The following is a 15157-nucleotide window of genomic DNA, read 5'->3' as shown; positions in this document are numbered from 1 at the left end:
CTTCCACTAGATTTTTATGCAGATGCTGCAGCTACTCTCACCACTAGCACACTATCCATGCTTTTTTCAGTTGTTTGTAGTTCTTCTACTCCCTTCCCCAGGTATTTTGGTAGCTGATGGAACAGCCAAATATTAAAGGTTCTGTTTTGTCATTGGTATCATGCTGGAGGAGGCCACAGGTTTGGGCGTCTGGGGCCAAAGCTGTGTCACCAGCACTGGCTTCCACCCCGAGTTCGCTGAGGTGAGCTCTCAAGCTGAGCTGAGACTAGAGTAAGGAGGAGATTTGCACTGATGTCTCTCATATTTTGTGCCTTGCTCAGAATCAGGAGGGGAGTGCCAAAAAGTAGCCCTCAGAATAACCTGTAAAGGAAAACAGCATTCTGAGTGGATAAGCTGAGAGGAAAGTTGTATTTTTTCTCAGTGATTATAGTAAGGTTAGGATTAGGTGTTGGGATGCATCAATTAATTTCTTCTTTCTACCCTTGGCTCATCGTGTCATTAGGCAAACTGTTTAACCAGTTTCAGTAATGCCATCTGCAAAATTAAAAAAGGTTAATATAGGTCATAGACTGTAAAGCCCTTGAGTGTAATGCATGGTACACAGTTTTAAGAATGGAAAATGAGATCTTGGTGAAGAAACATTAAATTTAACAAGCAGATAACAATACAGGGATTCCTTAAGCTTCCTTGTGGTCCTACTAGTTGCTCTTGGGAGTATATCCTACTGCTTCCTCTTTGGAGAGGAAGAGAAATGGCTGTTTGGCTGATCCAGCAGCACAGTTTCCTGAACTGCTCCTGCATCCGTGCATATCCCAGCACTGCTCTGCTTGGGATTATGGGAGGGGACTGGGAACATGTTTTCTCCTGCGCTTTGCTGTTGTTCGAAGCCTAAAGCCAAGAGCCACCACTGACAGGGATTCCAGCTGTGGCCCATGAGCCTGCAACACATGTGAGTTATTAATCTCCTTCGTCGTATCAAATAGGGATTGGATTAGAAGGAATGTTCTACAAACAGCAAGAGCCCATGCTATATAGCAGAGCAACAGAAGGTGGTATGGTTCTTTCTGTTGAACCTTCTAAAGAAATACATTTTAAATGAACACACAAGAAACTAATACTAATTAGGTAATAGTATCCTATGGAGACCTGTGGTAGACACTATAATAGTGCATTAGCAAGCTATGCATAATTCAGGAGTGCTGTATTCTTTCAAGCATCATCTACAGGGAATTTTGCATAAGTATAAACTTCATAATTTGTCCCTTTGTGTGCATGCAGAAGAGTTCCTAAGGGCATCATTTGGCCCACAGAACATCTATTACTGGAGGTGGTGTATGAGTGAGGAAGCATCCATTTTGAGTCTTGAAAACAAAGCTGAGATGATAGGATGGATTGTTAGAAAAGTTGTCTTATTTGTAAACAGTCATTAAACACGGACCCTTATGATTTCCGCCCCCCCCCCCCCCCCCCCCCGCCCTTCTTTTTTTTTTTCCTCCATGGAGGCACTGTTCTGAAAACATAAAAAACCAGGCAGTTCAGAAAAGACAAAGTTGCAAGCCAGTGTTTTTCAGACAGACACAGGCATGTGAGAATGTGCATAGGTACATAACCAAGTGGACTGGCAACATAGCCATGTGGGATGGAGTTAAAACTACTCGGTGAGCTACTGCTAAAGTAAATTGTCACAGCTGCATATTCTTTTCTCCTTCTCAATGGCAAATTTAAGCTCCAGGAAATATATTTTATCTTGCAACTGAAGTATGATAAGGACATGTAAGTGAACAATTACGATTATTCAACTGACAAGAATTAGCTACCACATTAGCCTTTTATATCTTGCCCTGCCTTTAATTTTCAGAGGGTTGATAACCTGGTCACCCCAAGTCAGGCTAATTGTGTGTGAATCTTAAGACCCTTATTTTAGGTACTCATAAAATAGAAAGATGACTTGCACATGGAACTTTATGCACATTTGATAATGTACTATTTTATCACTGCCACCTTGTCAGCACAAACAGCAGGGGCTTATGCAGGTCCCCTCACCAGCATCCTTCTCTTTGCCACCAGTCCTGGAGCTCTTGCAAGGGTACGTGTTCACCCTATGTTGCCACTTATTCTTACATCTGAGTTGCAGCAACAAAGATACATTTGTGCTCATTGCAAGTGCTTACAAAGTAGCATGGCGTAATTGTCCCTCTGCAAGCATCTCTCTCTAAACTATTGTTTAAAACTGCCAGACGTGTCTTTGTTCTTTATTAAGAGTAAGGCAACAACACAGTCTGTAGTTATGAGGAGATAATCATTCCCCAAGGGCATTTGAAGCACTTCACTACCAAAAGGTTGTGATTACTCCACGACTGCTATGCTGCTTATTATTCCTTATTGCTTAATTATGGAACCAGCGCATGTTTCTTGGGTGCTGTCACCTAAATAAGATTCTCCCGTTCTCGTGCTCTGCTTCAGTGGTAAGTGGACTGGGAAGCTTTGTAGTGTTTCGAAGTGATGTAGGGGGTAGCAGTAGCATGGGCCAGTCATGGCAGCACTTCTGGCCTTCAGGAAACCAGGACATTCAGGTCCTTCCTTGCCACATGTTTGCTGAGCATTTGGACAAGTCACTCAGCTTCTGTATACCTCAGTTCTGCACCGCTGCTCAGGTGCCACAGTAAACAGGGCTCTGTGGATATCTAGACTAGAGGTAATTTAATGGGCTTCATCTTAACCTTTATGTCTGGAGTTTGGCAACATGCTGTGAAGACACCAGTTTTCTTTTTAGCCTGTGCACATTCAGCTGGCTTATTTTAAGTGGTCTTTGATGTAGTGTGGTGACTGAGGGTTGTATGTATATGGAGGGTGAGAGTTAGGAAAGAAGGGATTTAATATCTTAAAATACTCGTCCTGATTTCACAAGGCAGCTGACTGCAGCCCAAGTGGTCTGGCTCACAGTGACACTGAGAGCTTGGTTGCTCTCAACAGGCTGTGGCACTATTCACATTTCTTAAGGTTTATTCAGGGTTTCCATCTCTGGTTAAAGTAAGTTGATGCAATTTGTGCTGGCTAGGCCTTGGTAGGTTACTAGGTTGGCAGCAAGCCCACCTGAAACAGGCTTCTAATGCTTCTGTGTTTCAAGCAGTCTTTGATGTCTCCACTCGTTACTGATTCAATGAGTCTTACATGACTTGCTGCCATGAAATGCAATGTAGTGTTGTGGTTACACACTGTAAAAGAGTGGTGTGACCTCTTCCAGGCTCACTGGGCCTAGACATCTACCCTGGCAAACTCATTATTTTTTCAAGTCAGTGTTTCATTGAATTGTGTAATTCACCCTAAAGAAGGAGAAAGCCATCTAGGATTTGTTTAACACTAGCCTTGACTTTTTTTGAGTGCGTACGTGCATAAGAAGATGGGATGATGGGTGGTAAGTTTCTAAATCTTCACATACATTTCTAGATGAAACTCCTGCTGAACATTCCTTAGACTTGTTTTTGAAAACTTGAATAAGAAATAGACTTGGTGAAACTCCTTTATTATTACAAGGTTGGCATAAAGTCTACTCAATGAGGTGTTTTTTATGGCAGTGGCTGATTTTTAAATCCCCCTTTCACTCCTGAAATCTAAACGGTAATAGCATCTTGCATTGTGGTGCTCTCTGCTAGTGTTCGTCTTCATCCTCTGCAAGAGGCTGCATGCAGTCCTGCTAGCAAGATCTTGTGTCATAAATAGAATTTGTTCAGGAAATAAAAATGTATTGTTTTCATTGTTAGAGGATGCTACTAAATTGGCTGTATGTTTGTCTAATAATCACATCTAAAGCTGATTATTCTGGTAATAGCCTTAAGATATTATTTAAAAATAAATATATAAATGCACTACTTTTGTACTAATACTAGTTTTTAATCTCTTCTTGTTTCTATGAAGTCTGAATGAGATTTTCAAAATTGAATAATAATTTGATCCGTTAATCTTTTGAAGCTAGTAATTTTATTTTCCCCTCTTTGCAGTCTCTGAGGCTCACAAATGAATAGAGCTTCATTACTGGAGTCTGCATTTAATAACCATTATCCATTATCTTGTAATTAAGACTCCCTGTAACGAATCATGAGGACAATGCAAAAATACATAGTACATTTCTTTAATGAACTGGAAAATGTTCATCTTGTTCTATTTAGTAATGAGTTGCTGAATAGTCGTTAAATCCACTGGAGAATAGAGCTAGATGGATTTTGAAGACTATCTTGAGTTTGTGGTTAATCTATTAGAATTAAAATTTCATCTTCTATTTTTATCAACAGCTGATTAGAAGTCATTCTGTTTGACCAAATTGATTAGAAGACCATATACAAGGGCAGCTGTTGTTTAATGAAAGTTTTTAATGAAACTGTACCATAGAGACTTGTAATTATAAGACTTATAAAAGCTTTGACTTACCTTATACTAGAAATAATGAAAAGTATTGCGCTGAAGGACTTTAAGTGCTACATTTCGAAAAGGAAATTAAAAATATAATTTGGCAATGTTAAAGTCCCACTTCTACTGCTAGTTGTTTTAATGTGACTATCAGATGTCCATAGTGTCTCTCTGGAAGGGAGTAGCTCTGAAATATGTAACTCAATTGTCTCTTATATGTGCTCCATTCTTTGCAAAGCTCAATCAACTATTAATTGCCTGTTCTGCACATTGCACCTTCTCTGGAGTTGGAAATTTTTTCCTTGAATAACTCTTTCTGTTTAGAATGGGAATTGTCATAGGATGGTGCAGTTGAATCACAAATGGCTTCCTTAATGCCTAAACAGGAAGCCTACAGAGAAAATTGTGATCTTACAAGGCATAGTGTTAGTGACAGTGTTCGATTGTGTTTAAATTACAGGATGCAGAAACATGCCTGGCTTTGTCTTAACTTCCCATCAGGCTGAGACACACCTGTGTGCCAGCATTCATGAGGAAGACAGGTCTTTGGAGTGTGCCGCTGTACACCCTCCAAATGTATTAATAGTCTGGGCTACTCGTTGATTTGGGCCAGTAGTGAAACCTCCCTTGCTCCCTCTAGGAGATGTTGCAGAGGGATCACCATTCAAGTAAGAGACAAAATGGACCCTACGCCAAATTTGAAGTGAAAGCAGATGCAGTTCCAATTGACTGAAGTGGATGATTCACTACTACATGATGTTTGAATTATCCTTCTTCTTCTCCCAATTACTTTTGATAATTAATGATCCCACAGTACACCTTTTCTAAGAAGTCGGTTCCCAGGGATAAAGTGTGCCCTAATGCAATTGAAGAAGTTTTGTCATTGTATGGTGTCGATGCAGGATCAGACACCACAAAGCAAATTTTTAGTTAGTTTCTTAGCTTTTTGTTATATTGTGCTGCAGGATTTGTTTTAAGCCACCTTTGCCAATATTGTTCACAAGTGAGAAAACAGGAAAAAAAAAAAAGACCAAGGCTAACTCTCTTTCTTTAAATAGCACAGATATTTTGACCTTGTTACTGCATGATACCATGGCTTTAAGTATAGTAATTTGCAATGTTACAATTGCAAAATGCATAAGGAGGGACTTTTTCCCCTGTTTACAGTATTTCACAGCTGGTTTCATAAATACATGTGGGATTTTTTTCCTTTCACTTTAAACAGCTCTGGGAAATAAAATCCTAGACTGTCAACTAAATGGATGCAAAGTTAAATTAGAGAAACTGATTAATTTATTTTTTGTTCTGAAGGATCCTCATGGAAATACTAAAACGTTGATTTATAAGCAAAATTTCTTCAGAGGAAACAATTTCCATTGTTGTGGTTAGTCAGACACATTCCTATTAATGTATATTTACACATAGATTGAGTGTCCGTAAAGGAACATACATTATGTTGGACTATCCAGAAGAGATTGTTGGTCTGATAGCTAGAACAAAGAATTAAGAGCTGGGGTGTTCATTTAGCCCCTGGGTTGTCAAACTGAATGGGTATCTCACCTTCCTGCTCTAGTCTCGACCAGAGCAAGATCAGCACCAACACCAAGGGGATATACGTATAAAGAAATGCTTCATAATTACTATGAAACATGAGGGCATCACTGGAGGGCATGGTTTATGTATGTGCAGAGTGTCTCGTCTTCTAAAACTACCATAAAGGTTTTCACTTCCTTTCAGGTTCTGATTTTATAAAGACATCTACAGGCAAGGAAGTGGAAAACGCGACCTTTCCTGTTGGAGTAGTCATGATGCGAGCCATTAGAGAATACTACTGGCAAACTGGCAACAAGGTAATTCTCACTACCTTTATAAAAACTAACCAAACAGGCTCACTCAGAAGGAAGACTGGAATAAGTTTCAAAGTGCAGAACATATATATCCATGTATATAACTTCTGTGGCTGTATGAGCAATAGGTAACGGGACTTCTTTCTTGTATTCCTCACTTGATTTGCTAATAATTGTATACTTTAAAAAACACCCCCCCCCCCCCAACAAACAAACAAACAAAAAACAAAACCGAAAAATACCCACAAAAACTAAACCCAAAAAGAAAACACTTTTGGCTTTCTTCCCTTGAATAACTTGATGCATACCCTGCTGCATTTGGATTTGAGTTTTGTTTCACAATTTAAGGTATTTACACGGTTATTTCAGTACCGGGGCAGATCTCAAGCTGACAGTGATTGACATACTCCCATAAACCTTGGTGGAGCTGTACAAATTTGGGGTCATCAAGAGTCTGTCCGGTGTACACAACTGTATTTTCTGACTCTGTTCTGTAAGCACAAGAGAGAAATTCTGCTCTTTCCTCCCTTGTCAGGGGGACTTTCCAATGGCACAAGAAGGCAGATCCAGTTGGATCCTGTTGTCTGGGATGGAGGGAGGGAGGGACAGGGCCCAGGAGAATGTTATGTCCTGGGATACGCCACTTGTCCATCAGGTCGCTGTCAAGTGAGATCAGTGGAGGTGTGGAACAGCAGGGAGCATACAACAGAGCCAGCGATGACCTGTCTGTCCATCCATCCTTGCACTGGAGCAGTGAGAAGGGAGAATGTTTTCTCTGAAGACTTAAGCTACCCTTCACCTCCTCTATCCCCTGCAAGCAGGAGCTGCCAGTTAGATCTGGAGCTGGTGTTTGGCAGTAGGCTTTGTCCTCACCTACAGCCTCTGGCAAGGAGACTGTATCTTAAGCTAAAACACTCTCTCCCTGTTTCTGGGTCACCTTTCCATCCTCTCCAGCTCACCCTTCTGTCCCTTCTGCAGGTGGCCTTCTGAGGTGTGGTGTTAGGACATGGGATACACAGTGGGATAGGGGCTGAGATGGCTTCAGGCGCTTTTGGAGCTTCAGGATGATGTGACAGCAGGTTGGACATGTGTCTGTGTGCTCTCTGTAGTCATCCAGATGAGGCCAACATGGATCCTTGAGCTGTTCTGACTCCTCCCTTCCCCAGCCTGCATCTCCCCCTGCCATACAACAGCTTGGGCAGCCCAGATAGTTATGCCTCTGCAGGAGCATCATGGCTGCTGCCAACCTCAGGCAGATCCCTTGAGTCCGGGTGACTCACGTTGGCACCAGTGCTGCTAACACGGGCTGTGTGCCAGAGGTTGAACTCTGCTGCATTAACACAGCTTTGTACCTATAATTGGATATAAATGTTGAATTCACCTTTTGCTTTAAAAGGATGCATTCACTGTATAAAATGTGTTATTGAGTGCTTATGTGTGTGTCAGTGAATTGGATGTAAACTGACTTTATGTGCTTGTATTAACTGAAGACAATATTATCAGTGATGAGATTTCTAAATGGTTTCTTTAACAAACTAATTTTGCTGCTGTAGGGGTGCTTTCTAGCAAGGCATTGGCTGGGAAAAACACGTTAATATAGAATTTAAACTTCTTCAAGGAAAGGAACAAGTTGCGGAGTAACATTTATTGAATGATAAGCTGTGGTGGTGATATGAAAAGTGTGCAATATAATGGGAAATAATCTTTTCCTGTCATTATTGAAGGACATACATAAATTGGTTTTTCTGTTGGGAAAACCCCCAATCCAGAAAAACTTATTACTTTTAATAATATAAGGTGAAGAGAAAATTCTTGAGGAGATGAACTTATTAAGCAAAATAATGAAATGCTGTGAAATAGCAGGAAAGTGGTAGCTGGACTTTGTACTGCTCTTGAATTAAATCCTTCCCCCCCCTCCTTTTTGCATTTTTGTAGCAGTCAGATGTGCCATTTGGAAAGCTGGTAAATGGAGGAGAGGACAGGCTTGTCTTTGTCAGCTTTTTTGCAAAGAAAAGAGCTTTCAGAATTTGCTAAAAGAACAAGGAGTTCTGCATGGTGTTTTTAATTCTCTTATTAACTATATTTTACTTGGGTTTGCCACACATTGTCTCAGAGAGTTATAATATTTCTAGGAAGAAATCTAAATTTGAATTTTTTAGAATTTCTCTTACTGAGGGAAAACACATTCTCACTGTTTTAATTTATTGTCTAGAAAATGCTTTTCCAATTGCTGTGGTTTAAATTCCTTTTGGAAATCTGATTTTAACAGATTTATGCATATACTCATGCATGCATGTATGCATCCATCCATCCACAAAAAACACAGTCTTCATGTTTTGCATTTATCAAGCTTTTTCCTGTCTTATTGGAAATGTATATATAGAAATCAGAACAGTAATTCTTGCTGAAGGAGGCTGATAGGAAGGAGCACCCAAGGTAAAGGTTTATGGCAAAGGGAAATGTAAAAAGAATCACTGTGTGCTACAGTACAGTTCTTTTTTTTTTTCCTACTTCTCCTTGGTTTTCAAGAATTTAGTAAGCTGCTGCTGGCCAACATTTTGGTTAATGCAGGTGAGGAATTTTTTGATGAGAGATCTGATAGCTGCGTGTCACAAGCTCTATCTCAGAATGAGATGTGTTTACGTGACATGTAAACGAAAGACTGGCACTATGGGTGCACACCAGGTCACCTCAGTGCTGACTCTGTACTGCAGGTTGACCATGGGATTCAAGACATGCTTCACCTCAAAGATAATTTTTTCTTGGCATGTGTGCCTCTGCATACATGGCAATTCACCTGACCAAATATGACTTGTGTCTCACATCAAGGGACCGAAAGCGTATCCAGCATTGTTGGGAGAAAAGTTTGGCAGTTCCTGTGAAGCACAAAACTTTTGATTTTTGGTAAAACCAGACCTAATATCCCCATTTAGAAAAGTTCAGTGAAAATTAAACCTCTGATAGGTTTGAATGTACAGCCCGATCATGTGTAGCTCTGGTGCATATGCTTTTATAAAGTACAGCCATCTCTCATTGCCCTCCCCATGAGTCAGCTGTGTCACATGCTTTATTTCAGCATCTTTGGTGTTATGTTATTGCACATGTATTTGTTCTTATGTATTTGGTATTAGATTGCAACATGAGCAGTAGGTCATATGCAGATATCCCATGTCCTGCTGAGATCCCTAGGCCTAATATGTAAAGGGCAAAGAATTCCCATTGGGCCTCAAACCCAGCTCCTGAGAAAGTGCACTGGGGATGAAGGTGTTACTCCTTCACTTGCTGTCCCTCGGGACAAAAATTTATCTTTTGCAGTGATGTCTGAGGCATGATAGCTCTCAGCACTAGTTCAGAGCTTATACTGTTTGCAGTCTGATACTTCCTAGAGCAGAGCTGTTACATACACCACAGGCACTTTGAGACTGCAGGTGTGCAAATGCTGATTGCTCTTCTAGGGTTGCTGATGAATGAAAATGTGTGTTGCACTTTTTTTTTTTTTTTTTTTCTGTATAAAGGTCGGATTTAAACCTGCTGGGGGCATTCGGACAGCAAAAGATGCTATTACTTGGCTTATGCTGGTGAAGGACGAACTGGGAGTGGAGTGGCTAAAACCAGAGCTCTTCCGCCTGGGTGCCAGTAGTTTGTTGGAAGACATTGAGAAACAGGTTAGTTGTTAACAGTTTTCAGCTTTGTGGAGATAAAAAGTTATCTTTCTAAATGTGCTGGCTTACTGGTTTTGCAGAATATGCTTTTAGGTGCTGCTTAAAAGATAATAGAACATACATCTAATTCATTATTAATGACAGGTTCACTTCCAGCCCAATATTTCTTTAAATTTGGCCTGTCATTGCAGGCATCTGGAACTCTGGCATTCCAGCAGTCTGGGCTAGGTTTCCAATGGGGAGAGCAAATAGGCTTGGTTTGTACATACACAGAGTCTTTTGCAAATGCACTTCCTTGCACTCCTAGCTGTTGCCAGTTCAGCTGACCCTCACAGACCCTTCGTGTCACTGTGCCGCAACTGTTCACAACATATTTCCATGTTGTGGAGAAGGGCACGTCTCATCCTACATACGGTACTGCTGATAGGGAAGTTTTTTCATATTGATTATTTCCTGGGGAAGAAAAGCAATTGCTTCCTACAAAGCCTCATTTTTCTAATTGTTTTTATTTTTGTGCAGGCTGGTCGCTGTGTTTCTTGACAGACAAATAGCATATGAGGTTCAGTGGCAATGTGTATTCCCAGTGAGAAGAAGGGTTCTGACCTGCCTACCCATGACCAACCCCACTGGCGTAGGGTATCAGCCCCAGAGGATACAGCATAGTTGAGAACAGTGTAGTGTCACAGGAACTACTAAACCATTAGGGCTGCTGAACTTCACTCCCACGTTCTTAAACCCAGGAAATGAGGTGACATTAGCTTTAACCAATAAAATAGTTTGAGAATCCTTATGCTGTTGCTACTGGTGGGAGAACATAGGATGTAAGGGGTTTGATGGAGGAAAAAAAAGCATCAGTCTGTTCCCTCTCCCCACCTTTCCTAGCAACTGAAATACTGACATACCTTATTATATTAAGAAATATAGAACAGCTGAGAGATGTCAGGTGAATATGACTGTTGAAAACCCCTGGCTCCCTCCTGCAATGAGAATAATATTGGCTTGTTTCACTGCCAGACTGCCTCTGCCTCACTCTTGACCTAAAATCGTGTCCCTGGCTATGACAAAGCAGCATGAGCTTTCTTGTTGCCACTTCCATCGCTGCCAAGTCTTACAACACAGCCAGTGATTGTGTTGCACAATTTGTTCTGATTTCTTAACAGTGGCAACCTTCCGTCCGCCAGGGATTGCACAAAGGCCCCAGTCATGACCAAAGCTCTGCTATACTGTGCCATTGAAAAACATCTAAGATAAAATATTCCAATCATTATATTCAATAAAGCAAACAGGTATTTAAATAGAAAGACTCAAACATAGAAAATGAGAAGAACAATCCCCCATCCCCAAGACAGTACAGTTAAAAGAATAGTTTGAAATGAGCCATATAAAACTGTAAGCAATTTTGGATACTTTTAATATTACAAAATAATACTGAAATCACCAAAATCAGATTACAGTGAGAGTAAAGCATTTTCCTCCACCTGGCTTTTTTTGAAAGCTTAGTTAAAAACAACAAGAGTCTTTGCTTTTTCTTTTTTTCCAAGCAAAACAGCAAGGAGCCTTAGTTCAGATCCTATAAACAAGTATATAAAGGTAAATTACACCATATTCTATGCACACATACACATATAAATATCCATCGTCTTCATCTGGCATGCCTTTAATTTGTTACTTCCTTGACACTCTCAGATTTATAGTCATATATAATTCCATCATAAATTTTCTTTTTTCTTGCAGATTTTCTATCATGTGACTGGCACTTATCCACTTCCGCATGACCTGGCAACGGTTTAGACACAAAATCAACTCAGGATTACTTTTCAAAATAGGTCTTTAAGCAAACAGCATTCAGAAGTCTTCTGACAACTGAGTGCATATGACAGAATTAAAGGCCTAATTCCCCCTTCTTCATATTTTATAGTGTTTAAAAATATGCTCAAGTCTGCTGGTTGTACTTGATCCAAAAGCAGAAAAAATGGTAATTCTGAAATAGTTAAATAGTTAATACTTGCAGATTTGAAAAGTTAATCTTGCGAAGTCTTCCCCAGACCAGCCTGAAAAGCTTATTAATGGCAACACTGAAGTACTATGAAAAAGATTTAGGTGGCCTGGTAACACTTGGCAGTCTCAGGATGTGAAATATCTATGAAATGTTTCAGATTGCTAATTAAGAGCTACAGATCTTGGAATAGCTTTCTATTCACCTCAGACAAAGTCTTCTGCCACAGATGTGTTGCACTATTAATTGTTATGTTGATTCAGTTTCAAGCATTGTAACCTGAGAAAATGAAACTTGGCTATTACTTTCTTTTATAAAACGTTTCTGTAGCAAAAAAGCCACTTTTTTTTTTGTATTTTTTTCCCCCCAAACTGGGGCACAGACATCCATATTTAGACCCGTGAATAAAGGTGTCTTGATTTCTGGAACAGCTGAGTATCCACAGTTGCTCCTGAAGTTAATGGGAGCTCTGGGTGATCAGAACAACTGAAAATCAAGCAGCCTCTATATAGGTGCCTAACTATGCATTCAGGGGCCTATTTTTAGGCATTTCACTCTTAAAATTTTAGTCTTTGCTAAGAAGCTCCCATTCCTGTCTCCTGTCATTTTAAAACACATTCATGCAAATCTTTGCATTTTAGTCTAGGGGGGTTTGACTGTCAGTTTCTAGGTGTCACTGCTATGCTGGTTGAACTTCAACTTTGCCATTCTAAAAGCAATTCTTAATTTAAAAGGTAATTTGAATTGTGTCCTATGCAGGGTTTACAGCTTTAATGTAAAAAGTACTTTTCTCGGAGCACATTAAGAATAATACCAAAATCATCAACACCTTTTGAGTATCAGACTGGAACTAGTGGATTCATTATCTCAGAACTGCATTCTGCTCACTAACCAGAGTTTTACTGAAAACTTAATTATCTTATCATCATGACTAGTCTCACTGACTTAAGTAGGTCTCATCAGGGAAGTAAGAGGAGGAGGATTTTGCTGTAAATCAAGATACAAGGTACATTTATTACAGAGAGATCTGTGCTTCATAAATATAATAACTCAGTTATTTATCTGGTTATACCATCTGAATCACTAGTGCTCTACCAAATACCTTGGGTGGACAGGAAAGTTGAATAGGGAAAAAAATCAGAGAAACAACATATACAGGAAACAAAGTCCTATATGCAGTGCTCAATACTAAAAATAGGTCTTAATTTCCCAGGAAGTAGTTCATCCAGGGCTCTCAGCCTTTTTCTGGTTTAGGTATCAACACAGAAAGTGAGGCTGAGCTGTGACTATATTTTCACATTTGTTTTCCTGTGGCCTTTTTTTGTCACAGGTTTTACTTCTGATATCACTGCCAGTTTCTTGAAAGAAAATTCCAGTGCCTGTTTGTGTATTTAGTGGAAAATTCTGCTGCTGAGCTTTTGGAAATACAAAGCCTGCTGTAGCAGGTCACCTCCCACCAGGTGCCTGCCAGGTTGACCCTCTGCTGTGCCCTCCCAGTAACTTCACACTGAGTTCTGCTGCTGTTCAGCTCTAGCTGTATAAATGTATGAGTGTATTTCTTTCATGACAGAAAGATACACCTCACTTTAAAAGTACACTTTTTTGTTGTTGGTTGTCTTTTGGACATTTAACACCAAGATAGAAACTAATTTTTGGAGGTGCTCAGTTTCTAGATGAAGGACTCTGATTAGTTCTTTAAAAATAATGGAGGTCCAGCTTTGCCACTGAGCTATTCAACACGAGTAACTCTGTTTGAGAACAACCTCTTTCCATAGGAGCTACGTGTTGGTTAATCAACTTTCCAGGAAGAATTATTTATATTTCTGTTGACAGTCCTCCTTCATTTTGATATGCACATAGGCTGCTGCTGATTACTTTGCTTTGGAGGAAGCAGATTCCCTTTGCAGGTGGAGACGTTTGGCTTCCTGGAAAGTCAAGCCACTTGTCTTTTCCATGAACATTGCAAACATATCAATGTGAAATATTGTGCAACTCCATGCAGCCAGTGTTTTGGAAGAAGCTGGATTCCTTGGAAAGTAACTTTAACAATTTTCTGTTTAAATTTTTAAAGTTTTTTTTTAAAAAAAAATTAAAATGTAAAAGTAACAGAATCTGTGAACACATTCAAATAAAGATGATTCTGGTTTTGGGGTGGTGGTTTTTGAGGAATAAGCAGATGACTGAGTGTTACAGAGTGTGACTTTTTTGTCACTGTTGACTTCTCTGTGGCTTAAGTGAGTTCTATCCATACAGTCTGTGGTGTAATCCTCCAACATGATCCAAAGCCTTTTCTCTTGCTCCTCCTACAGAAGATAATGTTGGGGAGCAGTGAGGTCAAGCTGCCGGTACCAGCCAAGTGCTGGTCTGTTGAGAGCCTGGATGAGGTGAGGAGATGAACCAGGGCCACAAAGTCCTGTTGGGATCAGCAGGGGACAGGGCTGGAGACCTGTGACAGACATGTCAAAGACAGCTATCCAGGAGACAGCTACCAACAGCATGGGTCCGAGGTCCATTCCCAGAGGCAGGGCTGGAAACCAACACTCCTACAATGTAGCTTGACATAGCTGAGGGCCCTGGACTGAGCTGGAGTGGCGCTCCTGGGGCTCTGGCCTGGGTGTGGGGAGGCTGGACATAGCCAGAAGAGTCACTGGACTCGTTCCAGTACTGACCTTGTGAGAAAACCAAACACAGAGGACAGACACACATTTTGAGCTCAGGTCGGAGGCTGGTGTGGCAGGACTTGCACCCCTACCTACTGGGAACTGGAACTCTTGGTGTAGTTTCCTGAGTTGTGGCCCTTTGCCTGGGCCAGCACTTCCACCATCCTCTCCTCCATCTTTCTCACCGCTGATGGCCATTTCCTGCTATTTAGTTATGGTGGTCAAGTGGGAGGTGAGATTTATGGAAGCTGCTGCATCACTCCCGCAGACAGCACGTGAGAGACGATGGGGACCTGAACTCAGTCGGGAACCAGGGAGGGGGCGTTGCTCTGTCACTGCATAGACTTTGGGAATAAAGTTCAGATTTAGCACTGTGCTTCAGGCCATTAGAAAAGAAACAGGCAATTATGCACTCCCATCTAAATGTATTTCAGAGTAAAACATATGTTTTGTGCAAGTCAGTCTTGTATACTAATTTATTATTTTTTAACACTTATTCATTTAGGATTTTAAATAGCTTCATTTTGTAAGCCACATTACTTTGCAAAGAAGAATAAATTCAAGAAGAAAGTCAAGTAGAAACTGCAA

General features: G+C 40.5%; 1 protein-coding gene across 1 annotated transcript in view; it reads left to right on the top strand.

Annotated features, from left to right (window-relative positions):
• The window catches only part of DERA (deoxyribose-phosphate aldolase), a gene marked incomplete at its 5' end in the record, with an annotated part of 53033 nt that extends 41280 nt beyond the window's left edge, over nucleotides 1-11753 (top strand). The window contains 3 exons of the mRNA XM_080355158.1: nucleotides 6142-6254; nucleotides 9767-9916; nucleotides 11648-11753. Of these exons, the coding sequence (XP_080211284.1) occupies nucleotides 6142-6254; nucleotides 9767-9916; nucleotides 11648-11704 (320 nt within the window). The 3' untranslated portion in view covers nucleotides 11705-11753. The remainder of the gene's footprint in view (nucleotides 1-6141; nucleotides 6255-9766; nucleotides 9917-11647) is intronic.
• Between the last annotated feature and the right edge of the window lie 3404 nt (nucleotides 11754-15157).

This window comes from Nesoenas mayeri (genome assembly GCF_963082525.1).
Source record: "Nesoenas mayeri genome assembly, chromosome: 1".
Classification (NCBI taxonomy): Eukaryota; Metazoa; Chordata; class Aves; order Columbiformes; family Columbidae; genus Nesoenas; species Nesoenas mayeri.
Note: the sequence above shows the minus strand (reverse complement) of the source record. Positions and strands in the feature narration are given on the sequence as shown.